General features: G+C 43.7%; 1 protein-coding gene across 7 annotated transcripts in view; it reads left to right on the top strand.

Annotated features, from left to right (window-relative positions):
- Window positions 1–23710, top strand: part of npas1 (neuronal PAS domain protein 1) — a 60115-nt gene that overhangs the window by 10271 nt on the left and 26134 nt on the right. For 5 of the 7 annotated variants that reach the window (XM_035623589.2, XM_035623588.2, XM_035623590.2 and 2 more), the window contains one exon: window positions 22787–22954. The exons of 1 other annotated variant lie outside the window; for it this stretch is intronic. In XM_035623589.2, the coding sequence (XP_035479482.1) occupies window positions 22860–22954 (95 nt within the window). In that variant the 5' untranslated portion in view covers window positions 22787–22859. Of the gene's footprint in view, window positions 1–13618; window positions 13772–22786; window positions 22955–23710 lie in introns of those variants that run through there. One more of the 7 variants, XM_035623586.2, reaches the window with a different exon arrangement.

Here is a 23710-nt window from a genome sequence, read left to right on the forward strand (position 1 = left end):
AATTGATGGTGTGAGGGTTAGGTCAAAACATCACTCACAGCATTGTTTGGGGACAGACCTCCACCGGCTGTCACATGTATGTAAGGAAAGAATCACCAGGCTGCGAACTCATCCCGGAGTTTCTCACTGCTCAAACCTTCTCCTGCGAGACAAACGAGGGTTCATTCTGTTCTAATGCTAATATGCTTTTAAGGCGCCATTAGCTGGCGGAGTTTAGCTTTTATTCAATGGCCTATTAATTTGTTTGAATGCATTCTGTCTCAGTGGCTACAGCACAAAGTTGGCTTGGCTTTAGCTCAGCTCTCGAACAGCATGTGATTTACTCACCCACAGCTATTTTGAGGCTAAGCCTTTTTAATCTAATTAAGTTTGATAAAGCAGAGTAATCTTTAGAGTATTATGGTGCGTACTCATCATTCTGAAATGGTGATTTTGTTCTTTCAAGATAGAAGGTTTTCATTAGGGTTTTTTTATGCTTCCTCGTCTGAATATGTTTTTAAGCTACAGTCACTCGCGCATTCTGGATGATGGAAAAGCAAATGTTCATTGTTTTCAGGACAGTTTAAACTGCTGAATTATCACAAGTCTCACACGAGCTGGGGGGAAATGCTGACAAAAGCTTGAGTTTCTCTAAATGTTTGATTTCTGTCGTGGCAAAGAAGACAGACTCGGTACTGACAAGTCGAAATGCGCTCGTCCTTTCTTGACAATTCAAGTCAAATGGTTGCAAATGGCTGTAAAAACAGTGCAGGCTGCGGGTCAGAGACACATTTTATTTGTTTTGGCTTTGCACTTTGATTTTTCATTTTCTTTTATTTCATTCATTCTTATGTTGTTGTTTTTCTTTTACTTTTATTGTAAAGCATCTTTTGACCTCTGTTCTATGAAGGCGCTATATAAAACTCAGTTCACCACCTACTGTATATGCTGTTTCACCCACAGGGGTTCTATCCATTTAAAAAAAAAAAAATGTATTTGTGAAGATATGACCTTCAAAACATTTCTTTTTCGAGATCTGGATCTTTAAGTAATCGTGCTAACAGACAAACAAACCGAACCACCGAACAGAAAATGAATGTATGAGCTTGACTGAGTGCCATTCTAGTGCCAACTTTAATTCATATAAAAAGAACTGTAACAACTGTTGCTTAGTGGGGGATGGGAGCACAAGCCTCCAGGGATGTTTTAAGACAAATAGAAAATCCTTTTTTTGCTAGAAAAAAAAAGTTCAATTAACGAGTTAAAAACTACATCTTCCTTTTCCAGAATCAGTAATTTACATTTTTTTTAAAAATTCATTTTAATCCACTAAACATTCAATGTTATGTTTACTTGAGGGTTCAAGTTAAATATTGGACCGCTGCCACAGCAGCTGTGATGCCACACAGTTATCAAGTATGTACAGCAGCACACCTTTAACTCTGATTTAAGGTTCGCTAGACTATAACCCTGCATATTGAACCATTCTGCTCCAGGAAGGTTAAATAAATTAAACCAATCACAATTTCGCGTGATGGGAGACTTAAATGTGAGTATAGAATTCGTAATATTTAAAATGTAGTATTGGTCCATAGACCTCTGATGTTTTATAAAGATCAGAGGAGACTTTTACTGCATCCAGCTTCCCTTTGAGTTTGTCCCTGATTTCAGTTTGGTTTTCAGCAAAGGAAACAAATGATAGTTTGGGTCAAAGTCAGAGGACTCACTGGACCAGACCCAGTCGAAAAAAAATGTCCTTTGCCTTTGCAGTGTCTGTATATTTATATAGTCAGGTTTCTGTTGTATTGTCCCTCGTTTGAAAATGCTTAATATAGACTGTTATAGACCTAATATGGGTGTAAACGCCCTTGACGGCTTAAAGCTGAAGGTCATAACTTGAACCTCATTTCAGATCCAATTCTGAGAGGAGAACCAAAACGATGTAATCACTGTCCCACTACTTATGGACTATACAGTACATTTGTCCGCATGCTGTCATCATCCAATAGAGATAAGGTAGTGAGTGAACATCTTTTTTTTTTTTTTCAGACTGTCGTATGGTCTGAGAGAAGAAGATTGAATTTAACGTTTTGGCTCGGCTGTGCTCCACCATTTTTTCCTTCTTATGCTCATTTACAGCAGGAATTACATTAATAATTAATGCAAAAAATGCAACCTTTAATACATTCAATGAATAATTGAAAGTGAACATGATACTATTTAATGGATTGCTTTTGATGTATGTGCATGCATGGAATGGTCAAAGCTCGTGTTTATTAAAAATCACCATGGCAACAACGGGGGCGAAGACTGCCTTTGCGCTTAACTGACATCGTGCAACACTGGCCTGTATGACTGTATTTACACTTTAAGTGACTCAACGAAGTGGTCATACGGTGGAATCTTAAATTTAAATTCAGATTAACCCTTACAAATTGTCTTTGTGACATTTATCAGGCATTTATCAAAATGCTTTTTTATGCATGTTTGAATATTTATTTATTTATTCACCCTCTGTCTTTATTAATAGACAAATCTGGTATGTTAAGTTTAAAGTACCATCATGATACAGGATGTGCTATAGCCTCATGACTCATGTCTGGCTCTTAAGGCTCAAGCCGCTAGGTTTTCTTGTAGGTGAATAGCATAATTTCTAGGGGAGACTGAGGATGTGGGGGGGCAGGCACATGAAGTCATGAATGAAAAAAAAAAGGTGATGAGAAATGGGGCAAAATAGAAATTAGCAAAGGGAAAGATGACAGAGTGACGAGGAGATACAAAAAGACTGACTGGAAAAATTGTCCAGAGTAGAGAAAAACAGTGAGAGGCAGAGGCAGAGCGGAGGGAGGAATGTAAAAGACAAGGAGAGAGGGAGACAGGCAGAGACAGACAGGGAAAGAGATAGACAGTGACAGAGGGAGAGATAGACAGGCTGTGTGAGGATGCAGAGAGTGTCCCCCTCTCTCGGCTGCTGCCAGAGGCAAACAGACAGCCTCTCTGCCGGTGGAATGCTAATGCAACAAGCTGCTCCCTCTCTTGTCTTCCCCCCTTCTTTACCTTTCTTCCTCTTCAACTCTCCTCTGTGCAGAAAGTTTAGAGGCTACAGACACGAGCGTGGACTTTGATAATGTGGGACCCCGACGCTTTTATATTATTTGCACATCCCAGATGCATCTGCGTGTGTCGCTTCTGCAATTCAAGTGCTGTTAATGTCTTCTCATTGGGTAGTAAGGCTTTTTAAGTGTGTGTGTGTGTGTGTGTGTGTGTGTGTGTGTGTGTGTGTGTGTGTGTGTGTGTGTGTGTGTGTGTGTGTGTGTGTGTGTGTGTGTGTGTGTGTGTGTGTGTGTGTGTGTGTGTGTGTGTGTGTGTGTGTGTGTGTGTGTGTGTGTGTGTGTGTGTGTGAGAGAGAGAGAGGATACCTCTCTCCTGCAACCCCCCTTAACTTTTATACTGACATCATGTTTGTCTGCAGCTCAGTAGTCATGACTACCGTGGTGTCAGTGAGGAGGGTCACCGTGTCAGGGGCCAATCGCAGGTCAGTCCTTCGACCTTTCTCCGTCTGTGTCACAGTCGGCTGACCTCTGACCCCCCCAGCTCTGAGCAATGGCCCGACCAATGCGACACAAAGCAGTTGTTCGGAGACGATAAATGTCTCCCGGCTTTATCGTCAGGGCCGGTTGTTCCTCCATCATTTAAGACATTCACATCACATCACAGGGGGACACGCCCGCGAGTAAAGACAATGGTTATTTTTCTACTTTGGCGACAGTCATCACTTCTCAACTTCAGGCAGGACGTAACCTTGAGTGGAGCAAGTCGGCTGAGCCTGCACCACCCACCCACCCCCCCTACACATACACAAGTCTGTCTGTCTCCCCGTGTCTGTCTGTCTGTCTGCATGGAGATGGCAGCTTCTGAGAAATGGTGGCACACTCTGAAGTGTGATCCATTTAGATAGCAACCGAGGTGCTCTCCCCGCGCACACAGACACTCACTCCAAACACACTCACACATGCAACAAACAAACACAGGTGTGAGCACAAACCTGTGCGCACACGGGACAGAAACAGATCCGTCTTCTTTCCACACGCACGCGCACACGCACACGCACACGCACACACGGCACTTGCTTGGTTGACAAGTTATCTCCGATAAGCTTGAGTGACAGGTAGGGAGTGTTGACTACCAGTGTGTGTAGAACACTTTGCCAGATATCACCACCTTGCGATTATTGTGTAGTATTTATTTAATCAGATTTGTATTATTTCCTTCTAAAATAACAGGAATCCATTCCCTAACAGATATGGGGCAGATTATTATTTTATTTTTTCTATTTAGCTTTTTCCTGGAGAGTTCATCTCCTATCAGGTCTATTTATTTTCAAATGCTGCCTCCCTCTGTTTCATTTTGGTTGTTAATTTCCCTGCCACCTTTTTCTATCTCCTTTCAAACATATTGCACTGCCTGTGTCATCTAGAGAGAATCTTGTCAGTTCTTTGGCAGTAGATGTTTGTTCAAGCTATATTTTCAGAATTCAGGCCTTGTATCCCCTCTCCCTCCCCTCCACTTCCTCTATCCCCAGGCCTCCTCATGCTCCACTCCTCTATTTTCTTATCTACTTTCTTCTCCTACTAGCTCCTCTATGTCATTGCCAAATCTCTCCTGTCTGCTCTTCTCTGTCCCCCCCCCCCAACCTCTTTCTGTTTCTTTTTACAAACCCTCTTCTCTCTCTATCAGTCTCTCTATTCTGTTACTGCTCTGGCTGGTCCCCCTGTGGCACACCGTGTCGTGTCCCTAATTTATTTATAATTAGTGCTCTTTGTCGGGATGCGCCGGGAATGTTAAAGTACACGCCACCTCGCTCTGGGTACAAATGGGCTGGTGTTCCTCCATCCTCTCTGCCCGCCCTGACTGCCCAGCCGACAAGGCCACTGGGATGGACAGATCTTACATCCCAAAAACCCAGAAGCAGACTCTTAAAATTACGACGACTCCACTGAGAGGAAGGCTCCACTGAGTCCTAAAGCACTTATTTGTTTTCTTAGAAGTCACTGCAAAGAATTTTGTGATGAACTGTAAGAACAGGTTTGAGTGTCAGAAAAATGCAGCTTCATTGTTGAAACTACTTGAAACAAAGAAAAAAAATCGAACTTCACATTGAAATCCTTTTTAAGGAAAATAAAACCTAAAGACAAAATGTAATAAATGAAAAGGAGTTTACGCTCTGACTGACACCCGCTGAGATACAGATACAGACTGTCAGTGCACTCACCTGTGCAACGCCTGAATGCGAAACAGAATAACAAGATGGGACAACATGTAATCTGAAAGTGTAATTTATTAAACATCCTGTTGAATTTTAATGGCCATCACCTGTAAAGTTGAGCTGTTTTGGGGTTTTGAGCTGCAGAAAAAAACTGCTATTTTTTTATCACACCACATTAATGTCAACGCCGTCGTCACGCATAACGTACATTACCAGGGATGACGGCACTGACAGGACTCACTGTGTGTGTGTGTGATCAGCCAGGAAGAGCTTTTGTCCTTGGGCTGAGAGGGCACCTGGCTCCTCTTCCCGTCCTTGTGATCTCTCTGTTCCCTCTCTCCCGTGCCGCTCTATCCCTTCTCTATCTGTCTCTTCCCCTCTTCTCTCTGCTCGGATCCCTTCATCCCCCCATCTCGCGCGCTCCCTCTCCTCTGCCCAAGGCGATGCCGTCCTGCAGGCTTTGATCAGGGGGCCAGGGAGGGGAGAGGAAGTGGGTCAGAAAGTTGTGCTGGAGACTGCAGGAGAACAAGGCTGGAATATCGAGTAGGTGAGGCTGAGAGAGAGGGAGAGAGGGAGAGATGGGGTAATCTAGTGAGAAAGTGATAGAGTGAGAGAGGGTGGGATAGTGGGGGAAAAGAACTAGAGAGAAGGTGAATAGAAATGGGGGGGTGAAGCAACCGTGAGAGGTAGAGGGGAGGGGAGGAGGGCCGCCTGAACTAAACAAGTAGAAGGAGATAAAAAGAAAATGAAGAGAGCAACAGGAGGAGATAGAGGAGAAGGACGTGGGAAAGGAGAGGTGTCTTCATTTACTGAGAGGGGGAAAAAAAGACAACGCATTTGTCTTGAACGTGATGCTCAGCATTTAAACAGCAAGTTGGAGGATAAGGGCTTGTTTTAACTAATCTACACAGTGCAGGACAGATAGTTGAGGTGTGTGTGGGGGTGTGGGGGGGGGGCTGGGCAGTATAGCGCTTGACTGTGGCTCTTTGTGTGTTTTTTTAAAGATCATTAAGATGCATGGTTTATTAATATTCAGATCAAACCATTAATATTCGCCAAGTGTTTCTTCTCTCCTTGTGTCGTCAGCTCACCTGGGACTGGGGAGGGCAGAGGGGGGAATGGAGGAGCGGAGAGGGGGGAGATTTGGGAGGAGGGGGGCAAAAGGAGGAGTTTAAGGGGTAAATGAAGGAGGAGAAAGACGAGATGAAGGCAGGAGAGCGACAAAGTGGGAGCCATGTTGATGATTTTCAGGGACGTGGGGATGAGAGCAAGCAGAAGGTACATTGGAGTTGGTGGAGGTCCTATGAGGGGTCAGGTGTATTGTAATGGACAATCTGGCTATGCAGGGATGCAGGGCGCGGGGGTTGGAAGGTTGGGGTGTTCAGGGGGTCCACCTTTGGGACTGTGAGGTGAGAGGGGTGAGGGATTTTAGGGGGAAGCAGGGAAGCAAAGGGGGTTTGGTTCTGGAGTAATTGGGCCAATGGGAGGATAACCATAAAAACACGCACACAAACACACACACATTCATATCCACTTTTAGGTGCACACAAATACATCCACACAATTTCTGAAAGATGCATAAAGAATACGTACAAAACATTCAAACATTTACATACACACATGCATTTGAATACATATTTTATGAAGGTGAAAAACACATGCGCACGTTCTCCACAGACCAAGTGCTGATGCAGCATTCATACAAAAACATGTATATATACATATATATATATATATATATATATATGTATATATACATGTATATTTCTTTAACATTAATGTATGCTTACAGAAAGGCTGAATGCATGCCCCCAAACCTTCATACACTCATATTTAGAACTGTTGCTAATGATTTGAATTAAATATAAGAAATAAAGCAATTGAAAAAATTTTAAAATGTCAGAAAATAATGAAAAATGTCCAATGCATTGTCAGCAGACCCCGAGGTGATGTCCTTAAATTGCTTGCTTTGTCTGACCAGCAGTCCAAAACCAAAATGTGTTCAGTTTAGAGATTCAAACGAGAGTAAAGCAGCAAAAAAATTATAAATGATAAATGACTATCGTGAATTAACTGAGTGTCAGTTGTTCATTTTCCGTCTATCAGCTAATCAATTATTGACTGTTTCACATTTATATGAACGTGCGCTCACACACACACACACACACACACACACACACACACACACACACACACACACACACACACACAGCAAGCACTTCAGTCAGTTACAGATACACTCAGGCATGCACAAAAGCGGACAGCAAATTAAAGTGGTAATTACTTTTAAGCCCAGAAAGGTGAGGGATTGTATGGCAGGGAGCAATGGGTCACTGTTGAATAGAGAATAGCGGAGAGGGCAGACAGTGTGAAAGGCAGATATGCATCTCAATGAAATATGGAGGAGCATACTCAACAAAAGGCGAAATGGCTCCTTAATGGCCACATGCCCTCAAAGAATTATTGTCTGATAGATTTGGAATATTATCTACGGCATGGCAGTTATCTTCAAACAACCGTTCATACTTTATCATCCCTGAGAGCTGCTGTCGGGGAAGGTGTAGAAAATGTTGTGTTGCGCTGTCCCAAATTTGTATAGTCTTAAATATCACACTGACAGGAACTGAGTCATGGTGGCGGCGTTACATCAATATATTTTTTAAAACAAACCTTGTTCTAGACAGATTTGTACTGAGGTTTACCTCTTTTTGATTAATGACATTTTAACAGTTTATTCCTACTTTTAGCATCTCATACAGGTCTCGCTAAAACAATACTGGATCCTACACTTTCCACTGCTGAACTCATTCATGTCTTTTTGACCCAACAAGTACTTTCCAAAGCTGGACAAGGTTCCATGAGCTAGGAACCTTTGTAGGACCGCCGGGGACTAAGGATTCATTCATTGCTACGTTTTCATTTTGAAATGCATCACTACTGCAATAGATTTATGTCGTCCACACCACTCTAAAACAGAGAAATTTGAAAGCGCTGTCCACCCCGTTGTAGTTTGAAAACTCCGGGGCTGCGTTGTGGTATGGATTGGGAACAAAGAAGACTTTTGGAAACGATGATGCAGATTGGTCCTTATTGTTCACAACTCGACTAACAGTGGTGAATGCAAAACTCTTACTGTCAGTAAGGTCCAAGAAAATAGATTCCTGCTCTTGCTTTTCATCATTGTTGTTTCTCCTTCATAGAATTTTCTGTAACCAAGTAACCGACTGCAGAGTTGACAATGTGCTTCCTGTTTACACAGGTCTGCACATGTCCAGTGTGTATGGTCAAGTGATTTATGTTTTCTGGTGTATTAGTATATAGACGGTGATTAAATACTGATGCGGAGCTAATATGCTCGAGATCATTTCACATAAAGTACAGGAGCCTTTGGGGTGGGGCCTGCAAGGCTGAAGTTACCTGATTGGTCGAGTCCTCCCGCGTTTTATTTCAGACAGTCAATCTCCACAATAGCTTGTGAAATCTGTTCCCTCACTTTGAATATGCTTTGTGACAAGTGCTCATCTCTTTTCAGATCAACGGAAGCACGATGTGAATCTCCTCCTGTTTCCTGTTGTTTTAGTTTTGCTCAATTTACACTGCGTCATCGTTGATGTATAGACATCTGCATTACCGCCACCCGGCGGGCAGGAGTGGATCAGCTTATTATAGCCATTTGTTAGGAGTTATAGTTGGAATACGATTCGGGATGATTACATACTTTAGATGATGAGAACAAAGTCACATGCAGTTGTTTATTTTCCTCAGCATCCAATATATTTAGCAGATTACTGTTTCCTTCTTTTATTTAGAAGAAGAGTGTTTTTTATTTTCCTGGGTGATCTATACATTCAGACACTGCATGTTGAAATCAGATTTACAGCAGATAATATGCATGTGTATACTGTATGTCGGATGTAGCCAGATTTATTTTTGCAAGTATTTCAGCAGAGCAACTTCATTTTTATTCACTGCACACTCCCAGTGTGTTTTAGCTGTGAAGAGTCTGCCAGTTTTCACCGTATTTAAAATGGGAAAGAGAAAGTCTGCGGTGGTTCACAAGACCCGCTATAAATCTGATCAGTCTCTATCATTAAACTGACACATGTTGTCCCCCCTATTGTTTAGTGACCTCAGCTTTTGTGTGTTTGAGTAAACAGTGGAAACCTGTGATCCCTGAATGTTGGGAAAATGTCCAAATACTATTTTTTTTTTCTCTTTTCAGAACTTTGAACCACATCTCACAGCTACACTTAATCGTATTTGCTCTCTCTTACTCTTGACTTTATCCACATGGCATTAATTTTTGCTTTGCACAAAATATATTTACAAGACCATATTAGATACTTGATCAGCTTATGGTATTGGATCTCAATTAGTATTCAGTGGTATTTATTGTTTCATTAAAATGGTGCCTATTAAATAAGAAATCTGTAATAAGAATCTAATAGAAAACTAAGAAGGAATCATTTTTGTTTTAATACCTATGTTATACCTTTTTTGAGACTTTACTTGTAATAGAGTAAGTTATGTAGTTTTAAATATGTCTACTGTCACTGGACTATTTCTGAAAAGGCAGTTTTCTGTCACTGTGTTAAACCTGCAGCCAATAGCGTGTGTAGACATGCGGTGAAACAAGGTCAGACATGGGTGTGACTGTCTCGCTGAATGCAATTGTCGTCACACGCCACTCTACATGCATGTGCAGATGCGCACACACACGCACATATGCACACGCAGTAACTGATTTTTTTTTTTAAACTGCATCTTCATAATTCTCCATCCTCAGGTTGTGGTTTTTGTTACTTCGAAGAGCACCCTCAGTTGTGGAGGGAACACCTGTAATACTGCTCCGCGAGGCAAGCCTCCGGTTCTAAAGTAAGCCTGCGAGGGCTCAAACACACACACACACACACACACACACACACACACACACACAGACACACAGCGCCAGACATTCCCTGCAAGTCGTCTTCAAGGACGCCTGGGGAAGACTTGGAGGACAAAATCACATACTCCCTCTCCCAGTGTCTCAGACGCGCTGCACTTCTAATGCAGACAGAAAGCCTCCTCCAAAGAGGCGAGACACACACAAACTCTCTTGCTCATGCAGACTCACACTTGCACTTACACACACTTAAACACACAAACACCCTGAAAGGTCCTTCCACCTCCCCGTCCATTTGAGACAAGCAGGACATTTTCTGTTTCTCTTATTGTCGCTCTCTCCTGCTCTCAGTTGTTTCAAGCTGTTCAGTGTGTGCACGTGTGCGTGTGTGCGTGCGTGCGTGCCTGGGTGCGTGTGTGTGAAGTGGAGGGGGCTCACTTGGACTCTTTGACGACCTCATTCACTCCCTTCTTCTCCCCCTCGGCCGCGCCACAGCCGACATGCCCGACAATGAGACGGGAGGGTGGGAGTCAGACAAAAAAAAAAAACACTGAATGCGTCTTCATTTGCCTGAACTTTTCACACGTCTTTTCCCTTTTGTTGCCGGCTGCCTGTTCACTACAGTGCTGTGAGCCGCTCGGCCAGTTTCCGCTGGCAAGACAGCCAACCAAAGCGCCCCCCCCCCCCCCCCCCCCCCCCCCTCCCCCCTTCCTTTCCACAATGTTAAGCCCATTTTTAGCTTGACATAATCTGAAATGGTACTTAAGTGAATTTATGTCTACCTCAGTGCATTAACTTCAGCTGTTTCCTCCTTTATGTTGCTGTTTTTTTTTTGTGGGGTGGGGGGGTTTGGGAGCGGGCGCAGCGATGGAGGGAGCGTGAGGGAGGGAGAGATTTGAAACTCAGACCACGGAGTAGACAGCCTATCAGTATTCAGTAGAGAAAGTGAGTGATGGAGGGAGAGAGAGAGGCAGAGAGAGAGAGAGAGAGAGAGAGAAAAAGGAGGAGGGAGTGATGTATCAATATTCTGAGTAGTGTTTGAGGGCAAGGGGAACGAACAGAGGAGATGGGGAGGTGGGGGGGATTGGTGGAAGAGAGAGAGAGAGAGAGTGTACTTCAGTGAGTCTCTGAGTGTGATTATTTGTTCACGTATTCGCCTGCATGTGTGTGTGTGGATCCGTAAGCGTATATGTTGTTTTCCTATGTGGTTGTGGGTCTGAACACATGTTGACTATAGATTGTCCATACAGTCCACTGGAGGCATGGAACAAAGTACAAGTACTGTGCTCTTGTACAATTTTGAGGTACTTATACTGGCTTTCATCAAAACCAACATTTTTAAAAATGTATTCTGAAGTAAAGCTAGTGCCTGAGAAAGATCTACCTCCAGAATATCCATCACACTATCTAATGTTCACCTTAGAGCCCAGTTCATACAAGTTTGATATGATTAAACAAGACCAGTCCTGCCTTATTAAAGGCGGCAGCCTGTGCATTAATATCAGAGGATCACTAAACGTTTCAGATTTGTTAGGAAAAAAGTAGCGCTTTGTTTTGTGGAGAAATCCTTCAACCCTGTGTCAAATGGTGATGTTTTGGCCCCGTTTCCCGCAGACATCTTAAGATCTTAGTTGCTGGGACTTAAAGTGGGACTTAGATCATCTTAGGTGCTTCTGGAAAACGGGACCCTGCCAGTCGAACAGTAAGCCAGGGTAATCTGGCTTCATTCTGTTTCATATTATTACTCCATCACTGTTCAGAGGGGGTAAAGAAATGATTTTGTATTTTTTGCTTGTTTGACCTGTATTGTGACTTTGCAGATTGATATGTTACACACCGCATATACTATGCATCTGCATGTAAAGTGAAATAATTAACTCCACAACAACCAAGAAAGTGGTAAAATTTGTTATAATAATATAACATTTCCTATATTATGAATTATTTTACTTTAACTATACTTTGATTTTTAGACTCCTGTACTTTTACAAATGTAGGATTTTACATTGGGGTGCTGCTACTTTTACTCAGGTAAAGGGCTTTGTTGTTATGTGGAAGCTATTCACATAACAACATGTTGAGTGTGTGACACTGTTGCGAGGAATATGACATTTCACAAGGTCACATCCATTTGAGGACAAAAATCTGTCGTCGTGAGAAAATCATGGTCTTTAACTTCTGTTAAAATACCTCACAAGGATCTCTCTTTGGCCTCAGACGCAGACGTAGCATGACATTCTTATAAATTATGAATGGACGGCTGGCCACAGGCCGTTCCCTGTAGTGGCTTTAAACCATAATATAAGTAGCTGGTGTGCCGAAACCGACGAATGATAAATAGATTGATGTCTGAACCTTGAGCAGATCAGAAAACTGTCATACAGGGGATTTTTGTAACGGATTTGTGATGCTGATAAACAAAAACAGAAAATGCTGATGGTTGCTATGGGAGATGATGTTTTTATTTGTGTCATTCAATTTTGAGAAATGTGTTACCAGGTAAAACTTGAGGTTTAGTCCCCAGGAATTCATATAAAGTCTATTGCACTGTCCTCCTAAGTGTCGCGGCTGTGTGTGTGTGTGCGTGTGTGCGTGCGTGCGTGCGTGCGTGCGTGCGTGCGTGCGGGACAGGAGTCACAGTTTACGTTTGGATGTGATGGAATCTCCCACTTGTTTCAGTCATCCTCTCTCGCTGCCTCTCTCCTCCTCTCTCGCTCTTTTACTCCGGCTGCTAATCAGCATTTGAAAGGCAGCTTTGACAGTGAGAAAGAAAGTGAGCGGGGCACAGAGAGGTGGGGGTAAACGAAAGCATGAGACACAGCGAGTTAGGGAGGGAGAGCCAGAGAGAGACTGGGGCGAGGGGCTGTACAAGCATGCCTTTTATATTTACTAGCGACAGAGAGAGAGGGAGCGAGCGAGAGAGCGAGAGGGAGCAGCTGAAGGCAGAGACAACTGGTGTGCACGGCTTTCCCAAGAGGAAATGAAAAGAAAGAAGCTCAGCGAGGAGAGTGAATGAGTGAGCGGGAGAGAGGAAGGGTGGGAGGGAGCATGTCGGCTGGTGAGAGAGAGAGGGGGGCAGAGAGAGATGGAGTGAGAGAGGGAGAGAGAGAGAGCGAGAAAGAGATTCTCACACTGGCTGAGTCCTAATCCGAGTCCATCTCCAAGAGGCAGCGGAGCAGAGTGTTAGTGAAGTGAGTCTGAGAGGCAAGGAGAGCTACATCAGCTAGCCCCAATCACACACACACACACACACACACACACTCTCTCTCTCTCTGTGTCTCTCTCTCTCTTTCTCTCTCTCTCTCTTTCACACACACACTCTTGCTACGGGAGTCCACGATGTGTCCGGCAGCGCGGCCGCGGCTTTTGTGAAAGTGAGGGGATTGACGCTGCCCCTGTCCCAGCCCCCTTGGCTCACACACAAGGTGTCTGTTTGCTGTGTTTAAGCTCGAGGTGCTGGTGGAGTAGGAGGTGGTGGTGTTGGTGTTGTTGGTGGTGGTGGAGGGGGGGCACAGCCGGGGCAGAGCCGGGGCACCATAGAGGAGAAGAGGAGAGGAGAGGAGGAGGAAGAGGAGGAGGAAGAGAGAGACAAAGTGGATCAGAGCAACAGCGGCAGCCTGAACGCTGGAAATGTCCGTCAGGTGAGTAGATAATGGCTCTAACAAGTTATGGTCAGCACACACACGCACGCACACACGCACACACGCATGAGTGTAAACACACGTTGTCACGGATGATTCTTCTCACAGACGCCTTAAGTTGTCACTTTCATTTTTGCTGTCAGATTGAAAATTGATGAGCTTTGATCTGTTTGATCTGCATGATTCTGATTGCTGCATTTATCTTTTTTTCTTTTCTTTACTTTTTTAATTTTTTTTTTACAAATGATGACAAAGATTAAATCTCAAAGTTTTATTACATTTTGTTGAATCTACTCCTTAAGTACTTTGCTTGAAAGAAAATGTCAGCATGTACAGTGTGCAGAACTGAACTTTTTGCTGTGCCTCAGTTACATATTTATTACGTTCGTCTTACTAAATTACTACATCAGCGGTAAGATAATCTAATTTTCTTTCAATGATGAGTGATAAAATTGAATAACAGAATGAAGAGTTTTATTCTAAAATTGACCACCACTTAGCGGGGGGATCTTTTTGATCACAGAAATGAACGTGTGTGTTGTTGCATTTGTACTTTATTATAAATTAATATTTTATGTTTTTTGTTTGATCAGATGATTAGACCAAATGTTTGCTCTCCTTTGAAGGCACCGTTGTTGCTTTTTTTTTTTTACACATAGTTCTTTGTGCATTTCTTCAAAACGCAGTCACTGCAAATCCTCCAGTCTTTGCCTTTCAGATAAGCCGAATAATAACTTACATTTATGTTTGGTGCTGAATTACCTCACTAATAACGGCCCAACACTTTCAGACAAATTGTGAACTCGGTGTGCGTGCGCACGCTTCTGTGTGCGTGCGCTCGTGTGTGTGTGTGCGCTCGTGTGTGTGTGCGCTAGAGTTGGAGATATAGAAGCCGAGAGCGAGCGGCTGCGTGTCCGTCTCCACCTGCAGTGGCAGAATTGGTCACAGTTTACTGGCTTAGTAACGTTCGCTGCCTTCGGGGTGCCTGCAGCAGGTGGTCCAAATTGGTAGAACGACTGTGGCAAACGACTGGGACTGTGTTCGCTGCTGCTGTGAAGTAAACATAGTGATTTCAGTGTCCTACCTTTCTTTTCTTTCTTTTTTTTAAGTTTTCACAATTCTTCAGCTATTGTTTGTTGGTAGTCTTGTCACCAAAATCCGACAGTTGGAAAGGTTGAACACTTCTTTTGCAGGTCCCCGTCTATCCATGTGTGGATGTTTGTGTCGACTGTTTGTTTTGCATATGCTCCCTAAATCGTCACTCCCAAAAATCTGTGCTGTGCGTTTGCCATAAATTGTGCCGTGTTTCGTATACACCAGCGGCAGCATGATTTGCACACACACCTGCTGAGATGGCAGGTGCTTCAGATAAATTCAAACCAAATAACTTCCTGCAGCACAGAATCTCTCTTTCAGGTGTCGGGATGAGATGTCAAAGTGTTACTATAATGAAAAGATTCACTGTTTAAAACTGCAGTTTTAGTGACCTAATGTCAGAGCAATATATCAAAAGAAATCATTTTCACTTTTTTTTTAATGCAACATGTATTTCTACTTTACTGCCCGCAAGTTTGCAGAGCAGCGTTGACACGACACGGGGTCAGACCGTGTCATTGCATGTGCATGGTACAGTTTATACCCCGGCCCTCTGAGCCACTAAGCCTCTCCATCCTTTTCACTTCTCGCATGTGCAGGATGCTTTGGTCGTGACCTGCCTTCAGGCCTTTTTTATTAGACACAGACGCAGGCTTCTCCTTTGGATTTAGGGGGCTGCGAGTTCATGCCAACATGTGCGACAGACCCGGATTTTTGTGAGAGTTAAAAAAATGTTGGCAAGGTAGCGTCGCATTCAAAGGCTGCACGCAAAAAAACCCCAGAGGTTCGGGAGGTGCGATGAAAGGTAGTTGGAAATGTGATGTGGAGAGCAGGTTCATGTTATTTTTTTTCTGCCCATCAAAGATCAGCGCCAGTGTGTGTTATTGTCTTATCTTATCTTTCCTTTTTTTTTAAGAGGATAAATAAGGATCACATGACTGAGTATAAGTTTAGATTCAGACACATTAAAGAAAGCAACTGTGACAAAAAGGAAAAGTTCGGTGACTTGCTTTTTATTTTGCTTAATCTAAGGGTTAGGGTCTTATTTTATCCTTGTTGGTAGACAGCAGCAGTCACTTTTCATGACTCATTGTGCTCAAGTTCTCAGGTAGACACAGACCTCTCCCTCCCCTCCTCTTTCTGTTCCTCTCTTGATATTTTTGTCTCTCTCTGTTGCTCTTTTACACACATAAGGTGGTCAGTGTCTGGTGTGTTGACAGACAGCCGCTCACACACTTCTTGGTCTCGCTGTGCGTGCTTGTGTGTGTGTGTGAGGAGCATTGACAGACAGTGTGTGGGTCTGTGACAGAGGGTGTCAGCACGGTGTCAGGGAGATGTGTTTAGTGTCACACTCTGCTGACCTGATCTCCGGTCGGACTGTCCACTCCGGACCCGCTGTGGCTCCTTACATAACCCCCCGCTGTCATTCACGCGCCGGCCTGGAGGGATCCACTAGCCAGTGTGCGCGCAAACACAGTCACACACTCACACACATTCCAGCAGTTACTCAGTGACGTGCGCTCAATGTATACGCATCCACTCGTCTCCACGTCTGCCAGACTAAAATCTCCCTGACGATCACTTTTCCACGTCTTTTCCTTCTTTCTTGTCCTTTAATTTACAGCGCGACACAAAGCACAACTAACTATTATTGCAATACACTAAGATATATTTGGAAATATTCAAACGAGGAATCGAATCCCCGACTCGCCAGTGTGCTGCATAACACATACACAACTTGTGCAACTTTTATCAAGAGTTTGACTCTGCCTTGAACTCTGACATTTGCACCGTGCTAATTGATGTGTCTGTATTAACATGTGGACGTCTCGGTGCTGCCGTGCAGAATGAGTGTGCTCTCAAGTCCTGGCATTCAGTACACATGTGTGTGTGTGTGTGTGTGTGTGTGTGTGTGTGTGTGTGTGTGTGTGTGTGTGTGTGTGTGTGTGTGTGTGTGTGTGTGTGTGTGTGTGTGTGTGTGTGTGTGTGTGTGTGTGTGTGTGTGTGTGTGTGTGTGTGTGTGTGTGTGTGTGTGTGTGTGTGTGTTGGAGAGAGTGAGTGACCCTGTGTGCTGTTCTTTGGCCTGTGGTTATTTGGAGGTCAGTGCTGATGTGGTCTCTGCCTGCAGGAGTGGATTTACCGTCTTCAGCCTTATAGAGAGCTGCATCCACTTAGCCGACTCTTCCGCAGTCGGAGGGAGAAGCTTCTGTCTCCCTTCTGCCTTCTCTTTTTGTCCGTCTGTGACTTTCTCAAATTCTGGTAACGTTTGAAAATTGGGAACACTTGCGCATATGAGTATTGGCAGTGTTGTGAAAGTGCTCAATATAAGACGCTGTTTTCATTGAATTTCCCGTAAATCCAACTTTCCACATGGAGGTTTGGGCGTTTAACCTCAGAATAGATTGCAGCTATTATTTTGACCTGGGTTATTTTATTGTACCTGAGGTTTTTTCTTTCAAGCATAGATATCATAAGGGTCAGGGAGGGTTAACTTCATGATGGACTGAAGAATTTTATTCTCATTCTTGCTTCTTCGGATTCTCAAAGTGTGTACTTTTAGATGTTTTCTACTTGTGCTGTAGTTATACCTTTAGTGGCTCTGGTGAAACATTTTAATGTTAAGTTATTCTTAGTGGAGTTAAAATGTATTCTTTATGATGAAATCACCCTTTTGTATCCAACAACTTTATGCCGTGGAAACTTTTACTAACCACAGATTATACTCCACTTATTCTGATACAGGATTAGATGATGAAAGCAAATAAAAAGGTCTAATTGTGTAATTCGTCTGTTATATATATATATATATATATATATATATATATATATATATATATATATATATATGCACTTTAAAGCTCTGTTTAGAATTATCTTTTAATATTCAGTCTCTTGAAGACATGATAAATACATTGCTGAAAATGTCAGCATATGCGATAAAGTCTCCATCCCTCATCAAGTTATAATACTTGTTATTCCCTTTCAGTACTGAGCAAGAAATGAAAAACTTTGAGAAAAATCATTGAAGCGCAATCTTTAAAAAAAAGGTAATTTATCTGGTAAATACTGTGAATATGTGAGATTCTGTGCGCTCGTACTTTTCACTTCATATTAAATACAGTACAGGTGAAGTGGAGCGTTTCTTTTGTGCAAACTCGGGCCGAGGTAGACGATAATTATGATAGGCATGGATTGAATTCTGCGTAGCTTCACGCCCGCGAGGAGTGGACATCAAAGCACGCTCACCAAAGCTCTCTGTAATAAAAGAGGAGGGGGATAAAGATATTGATTACCAAGGGTGAACATTAGCAAATCTCTTTCTCTCCCCTTTTTTTCAACTATGTCTTTATCCGTCCATCATTTGTCTCCCTCTCTCTCTCTCCCTCCCTCTCTCTCTCTCTCTTACTCTCTGATTTGCCTCCCTCCGCCTGTACTTATGCTCTCTCCATCCCCCATCCGGTCTCTGTCAACCCCCTCTCCCCCTCTCTCATAATTTATTTATCGTAGATCTCTTTATTCTGTATTCTTCCAGTTTAGGGACGGTCCGCACTGACTGCTAGGTGCTGGATCACTCATACAAACGGTTATCATCATTCCTTTACACCCTTTTCCTCCTCATCACCACAGAGATACCTGGGGGCGGGCGGGGTCACTCTGGTCCAATCTAACGCTGTATTGATTCCATTAGATAATTAATGACCCAGGCAGGGGCCACGGAGGAGCAAAGAGGGGGTTAGGAGAGATGGGGGGTGAGGATGATGGGAGAGGCACAGGGGGAGGTGGGGGAGGCGTGGCTGACGCCGAGGCCCTTGAGAGTTGGAGAGAACCTTGGGTTGGGAATGATCCAGACGTCGTCAAGGTCAACCGCAGCCGGTGCTCTGATACGGAAGCAGAATGCCGAGCGAGTCCAAATATGGAATACTGAAAGAGAAGAGGGAGCGAGATCTTCATGTCCAGCAGCTGTCGATTGATCAGCGGCTGAAAAATTGTACATTAAAAAGTCTTTTGACTTCCAAATCCTGAGGTCCAACCAGGGCCGTAATGCATGATAAGTAGTTTTCAGCCCTCCAACCAGAATACCAAACTTCATCTCCCTGGATGCTCCAGACACTCATTTACAACTACTCAACAACATGAAAGGCAAGATAGAAAACTAACCACATCAAATATTCTGTTCATGTTATTACCAACCATGTTTTTTACATCTTCCATGATATTGAACGGCCTCTTTTTCTTATTTGATCAAATATTATTCGCAGGAATATTTGACACTGCTGTTGAATGTGTGCTCCACTTATCTGACTGGTGATAATTAAAGATGGATGGAGAAAGAGGCTGCTGCAAATTGTCATTAACAAGGTTTTATTCGAGCAAACCCTGGGAAATAATCTGTTTGATGACAAAAACATAACTGTTTGATGGAAATTTTTTCAGACTCCTAAAAAGGGGCCTGTTTTCCAAATGCTTTGCGAGTGCTGCTTGAAAACACCTTATTAATCGAGACATCATTACTTGCCACACATGGCTGTCACTTTCAAATTGCTGATAACCGTTGTCCTGCAGGGCTCATGCATGGTCATGTATGGGAGCCAGGCACAGGTAGATTGTATTACAGCTTGCAAATTGGTGAAACAGGGACGTTGTGATAACAGTTTATGTAATGCATCTTTATCCCTTTGCTACCAGGATACTCCCTTTTTTCAATTAAACAGGAAAGAAATCTGGGAAAGGTTGTTCTATACTTGGGCTCATAGATCTTTGTGAGACTTTCAGAGGACATAAAAAGAATCATCAGACCTGGAGCTGTTCTCTTTCCCTCTTTCTCGTAAACTGTACATTGCTCGGCTCGGTCCTGCTCTTCACCTTTGCATCATTGCAGTGTGCATGTGTTCTCCAGTGAGCCGCGAGGGCTCCTCTGCCTCCACCACCACATTCGCAGTCTTGGCCAGGCTCTGTATTGGGCCCCAGGGGTTGGGGAGATGAGGTATAAAACAACCATGTCTCTACCTAGGGGAGGTGGTGGCATGGCAGTGGGGCTATTGTCTGTCTGCGTGCTCTCTGACTTAAATGTGTTCATTTGCCTGATGCCCCTGACTCCCAGAGGGGAGGGGTGGCTCGGGGAGAGGAGGGGCACGCTAACGAACCTCTGACAGCTGGAGGCCCTAATTAAATGTCCCCGCTGAAAATAAACAGAGTGGGAGCCAAAGCGAGCAGCCAGAGAGGAGCGCACGGCAAACAGCGGCTGTGAATGCTCGCCGCAGTGCCCTCCTCTGTGCCGCTGTGGACGCCGTGCCAAGAGAGCACGGCTCTATAGGGTAGGGGTCTCAAACACACACTCATGTATACACACACACATACGCCACACTTATGAATATGTAGCACTGCAGCAACACATTGTGAACACCTGCGGTCACACTTGATACAGGGTGATCTGTACAGCTGCGGGCGCGGCATATTTTTTTTTACGCTCCGTGCTCCCAGAAGTCACACTTTCCTTTTCCATATATTTTAAGTCGACTCAGTTCTGTTGATGGGATTGTGTCACAGTCTCCGTCTGCAGATGACACTTCTGACATTCAGCCTGCTGTGCCACTATAGCTAGCCGGAGCATTAGCAGTCAAAGTGGCGGGGTCCATTTGGGTGAGTGCATTAATGGGCCGCCCAACCTGCGACAAGGTTATGAGGCTGATTGAATAATTACTGTAGAGGCCCCCGTCCATTACGCCCCTGTGTCTGCCCAGATAGAGGGAGACGCAGAGAGAGATGGAGAGATAGGTCGAGACAAAAAGATGGAGGGAGAGATTAGATAAGCACAGATAGGGTCAATTAAGAGATAAACATACAGATATGAGATGGGGAAAAAGCGGGCACGTGTGTTTGTCTGGCGCTGACAATTTGTGTCTCCTTTTGATCGTCCTGTCCTATTGTGCACAGTCTAATTTGGCGTGTAGCGCATTTATCCAGGTGAGCTGGAAAAGGTGACAGAGGTGAAGTTGTTAGATCGAGGTGCTCTGCCCTCTGCTCGACCCTGTCTCCTCTTCGCCAGACTCTCAGAAAAAGAGGACTGTCAATGTTGCAGGCTGGAAACTTGAGCAGAAAATGTATGGGTTTCCTATAGTTCAATGAAACCTCGGACTTAACCTTAAACCTTGGACAAAATATTCTGTCAATGTACGTGCCCTGGGGAAAAAAAGGTTAAATCTGGTGCTGGAAAATTAACCAGATATGTCAAATTGGCAAGTTCATCAATTTCCTACTGACTTAATTTCAATTTCAAAGTAAATGATCTGCATCGAATGTAATAAACCTTAAAGATCTACAACAACAATTGATATGCAACAAGACATTTAGTACCCAAACAATCAGTCATGTTCTCGAAACTTTAATTAATCGAGCTTTAATTCGTCCTCATCGAGGTAAATGTGACAGTTCATTGTGATTAAGACTTCAGTTAATATGGCCCAGTCTTACTTATCTCCTTTGAGTGCAGTGGTGTAGTGAGTTCATGTATTATTGCCACAACAGTTTTCCCTGTTATTGATTTCACTATTTACACTTTCTCCTTCAATGACTTGTTTAAGTGATTGCATATACAGGAAAAAGTTCTGGAAAATGTCCTGGCTTCAGTGCATGTCTGGAAGCAGCATAAGTCTTGTTCAGGGAGCACTGAGCTCTGAGTTCCCTTTTTAAGCCCCATCAATGCATACGTTCTGATGAACACTGCATGTTTAAACCATATATCGGGAGGTAAAATATTCATATCCTCTTCCTCAGATTCCATCGATCAATCTTTCAAGGACTGACCTAGGACCAGTTAAGCAAGAGAACCTGCACATGTTTGCTTTGCTTTTTGCTTTACTATCACTGCTCAAATCCAGAATAAAACTACCAAACGTAAATGAATGACCCGTTCTCCCCTTTCAAAAAGGTTTCTCTTTTTTGTTGAATCCCTCATTGACTCCGCTGCCTTTGAAAAGTGGTCCAAGAATTTTCCATTTGTACAGTTAATGTTTGCTGTTTTAGTGCAGATTTGTGAAATGATATTTGCCAACGCTGCCCAGCCTCTGCCGACCCCTCTTAGCCAAGGTCAGCATAACCATGCTCAAACTCCAGACATTATCCATTTCCACTGGCCCGCTCTGCACAGTTCTGCTGACTTGATTGTGCTGACCCAGCCGGGCCAAAGAAAGAGACAGTTAGAGAGTGAGAGGCAGTTAGAGAGAGAGAGGGCATCTCAGGCCCAAGGGCATGACACCACGGTGCTCGGGGCCACACTAGCCCTTTAAATGTCAACACAGCACAGAGGGGAGGAAGAGAAGCGGGTGAGGAGCGGGTGCTTGGTTTGAGGACAGGGAGGAATATTGGTAACTTACACTACAGGATGGAGGTGCCGGAGACGAGCAGAAGGTGGACAAAACGTAGGAGAACAGGCGGTGAACAGCATGTGACTCTCATCTTCACAGATTATTATAACTTCAGAGGAGAAGCAGTGTTTTGTGTTACCTGAGGATCAGCCTCTTACCTTTGTGTCGAAGTACATGGAGTACCTCATTTCTTTCTTTCTTTCTTTATCTTTCTTTCTTCCTTTCTCTCTTGATGTAGTAAGACATCCTAGGATGACTTTTCGGCAAAGCACTTCAATGCAAATTGGATTCTGTCAAGTTCTAAAGGCTAAATGGAAACTGCAAATGGAGATAAATGCCATAATTTTTCTTTATTGAAATAAAACTCTTCATGCTCACTTTAGGCTGTGAAAGTATTTTTTTTTCGAGAAGCACTTGGTTCACTGAAATGTGCAAAACTCAGTTTGTGCTTCCCACTTTAATGACTTTTATTGATCAATGAACAAACCTTACGTGACTATTTTTTCTCCTCTTTCTCTCTTTTGATCCCCCTCTGCTTTCTGTCGTTAATCTCCAGGTCTGAGTCCGTCACATCCTTAGCCAATCAGAGCCTTCGTTAACAGCAGCGTCGGCGCGTAATTGGGAGAAGGATGGCAACCATGCCGTTCGTCAGCGAAGGAAAGTGTGTGAGTGTGGAATGGGACTTTCTACAAGGACTGCTGGCCAAGCCTCCCACCCTGCCCTGGTGAGACATCACACACACACACACACACACACACACACTGGCTGATACTGTATAAGCCTTCATACATGCCCATGAATTAATTGCTGCAAGGTGAAATCCATGCACAAACAGCCTTGCACACACTGACAGCCTGAAGGAGAATTTCCTACCAATGAGACACAATCCAGAAGGTGCAACATATAACCTGTTTTGTTGCTCACCTGCCAATCCTGTCAGAGCTGTGAATCCCCTCCCTTTACTCAGAGATTAAGTAAATTTGGCTAGAATTATTAATGGCCAGTCATTTACAGGCGGATATAAAAACTAAGCAGAATCAATGTGTGTGTATTGATTGTTCTCGGTGGCTGGGGTCGAGGCAGTATAATAATGAGATGTTACAGAGGCTGGCAGTATTGTGAGTCCACAACACACACACACACACACACACACACACACACACACACACAAATTCAGAAAAAACACTTACTGTTTTCCTTTATTAGCAGTGTCATAGCAGCTGTGTAGCAGATTAAGATATAAATACATGTAAACACACTAAGTGCAGTCCTTTTCTTTGATACTACAAATGCGCACTTGCGCACACACATACACGCACACACAAATGCGCACGCACGCACACACACGCACAACTTGTGGTCTTTCTTAGGTTGAGAATCAACAACACAGACACGAATTAGAAAGGCCTCTAGCTCTCATTCTCTCTCTCTCACACACACACACACACACACTTTATTCCAGCACAGCACAGACACAAAT

This window comes from Scophthalmus maximus, chromosome 11 (assembly GCF_022379125.1).
Source record: "Scophthalmus maximus strain ysfricsl-2021 chromosome 11, ASM2237912v1, whole genome shotgun sequence".
Taxonomy (NCBI): domain Eukaryota; kingdom Metazoa; phylum Chordata; class Actinopteri; order Pleuronectiformes; family Scophthalmidae; genus Scophthalmus; species Scophthalmus maximus.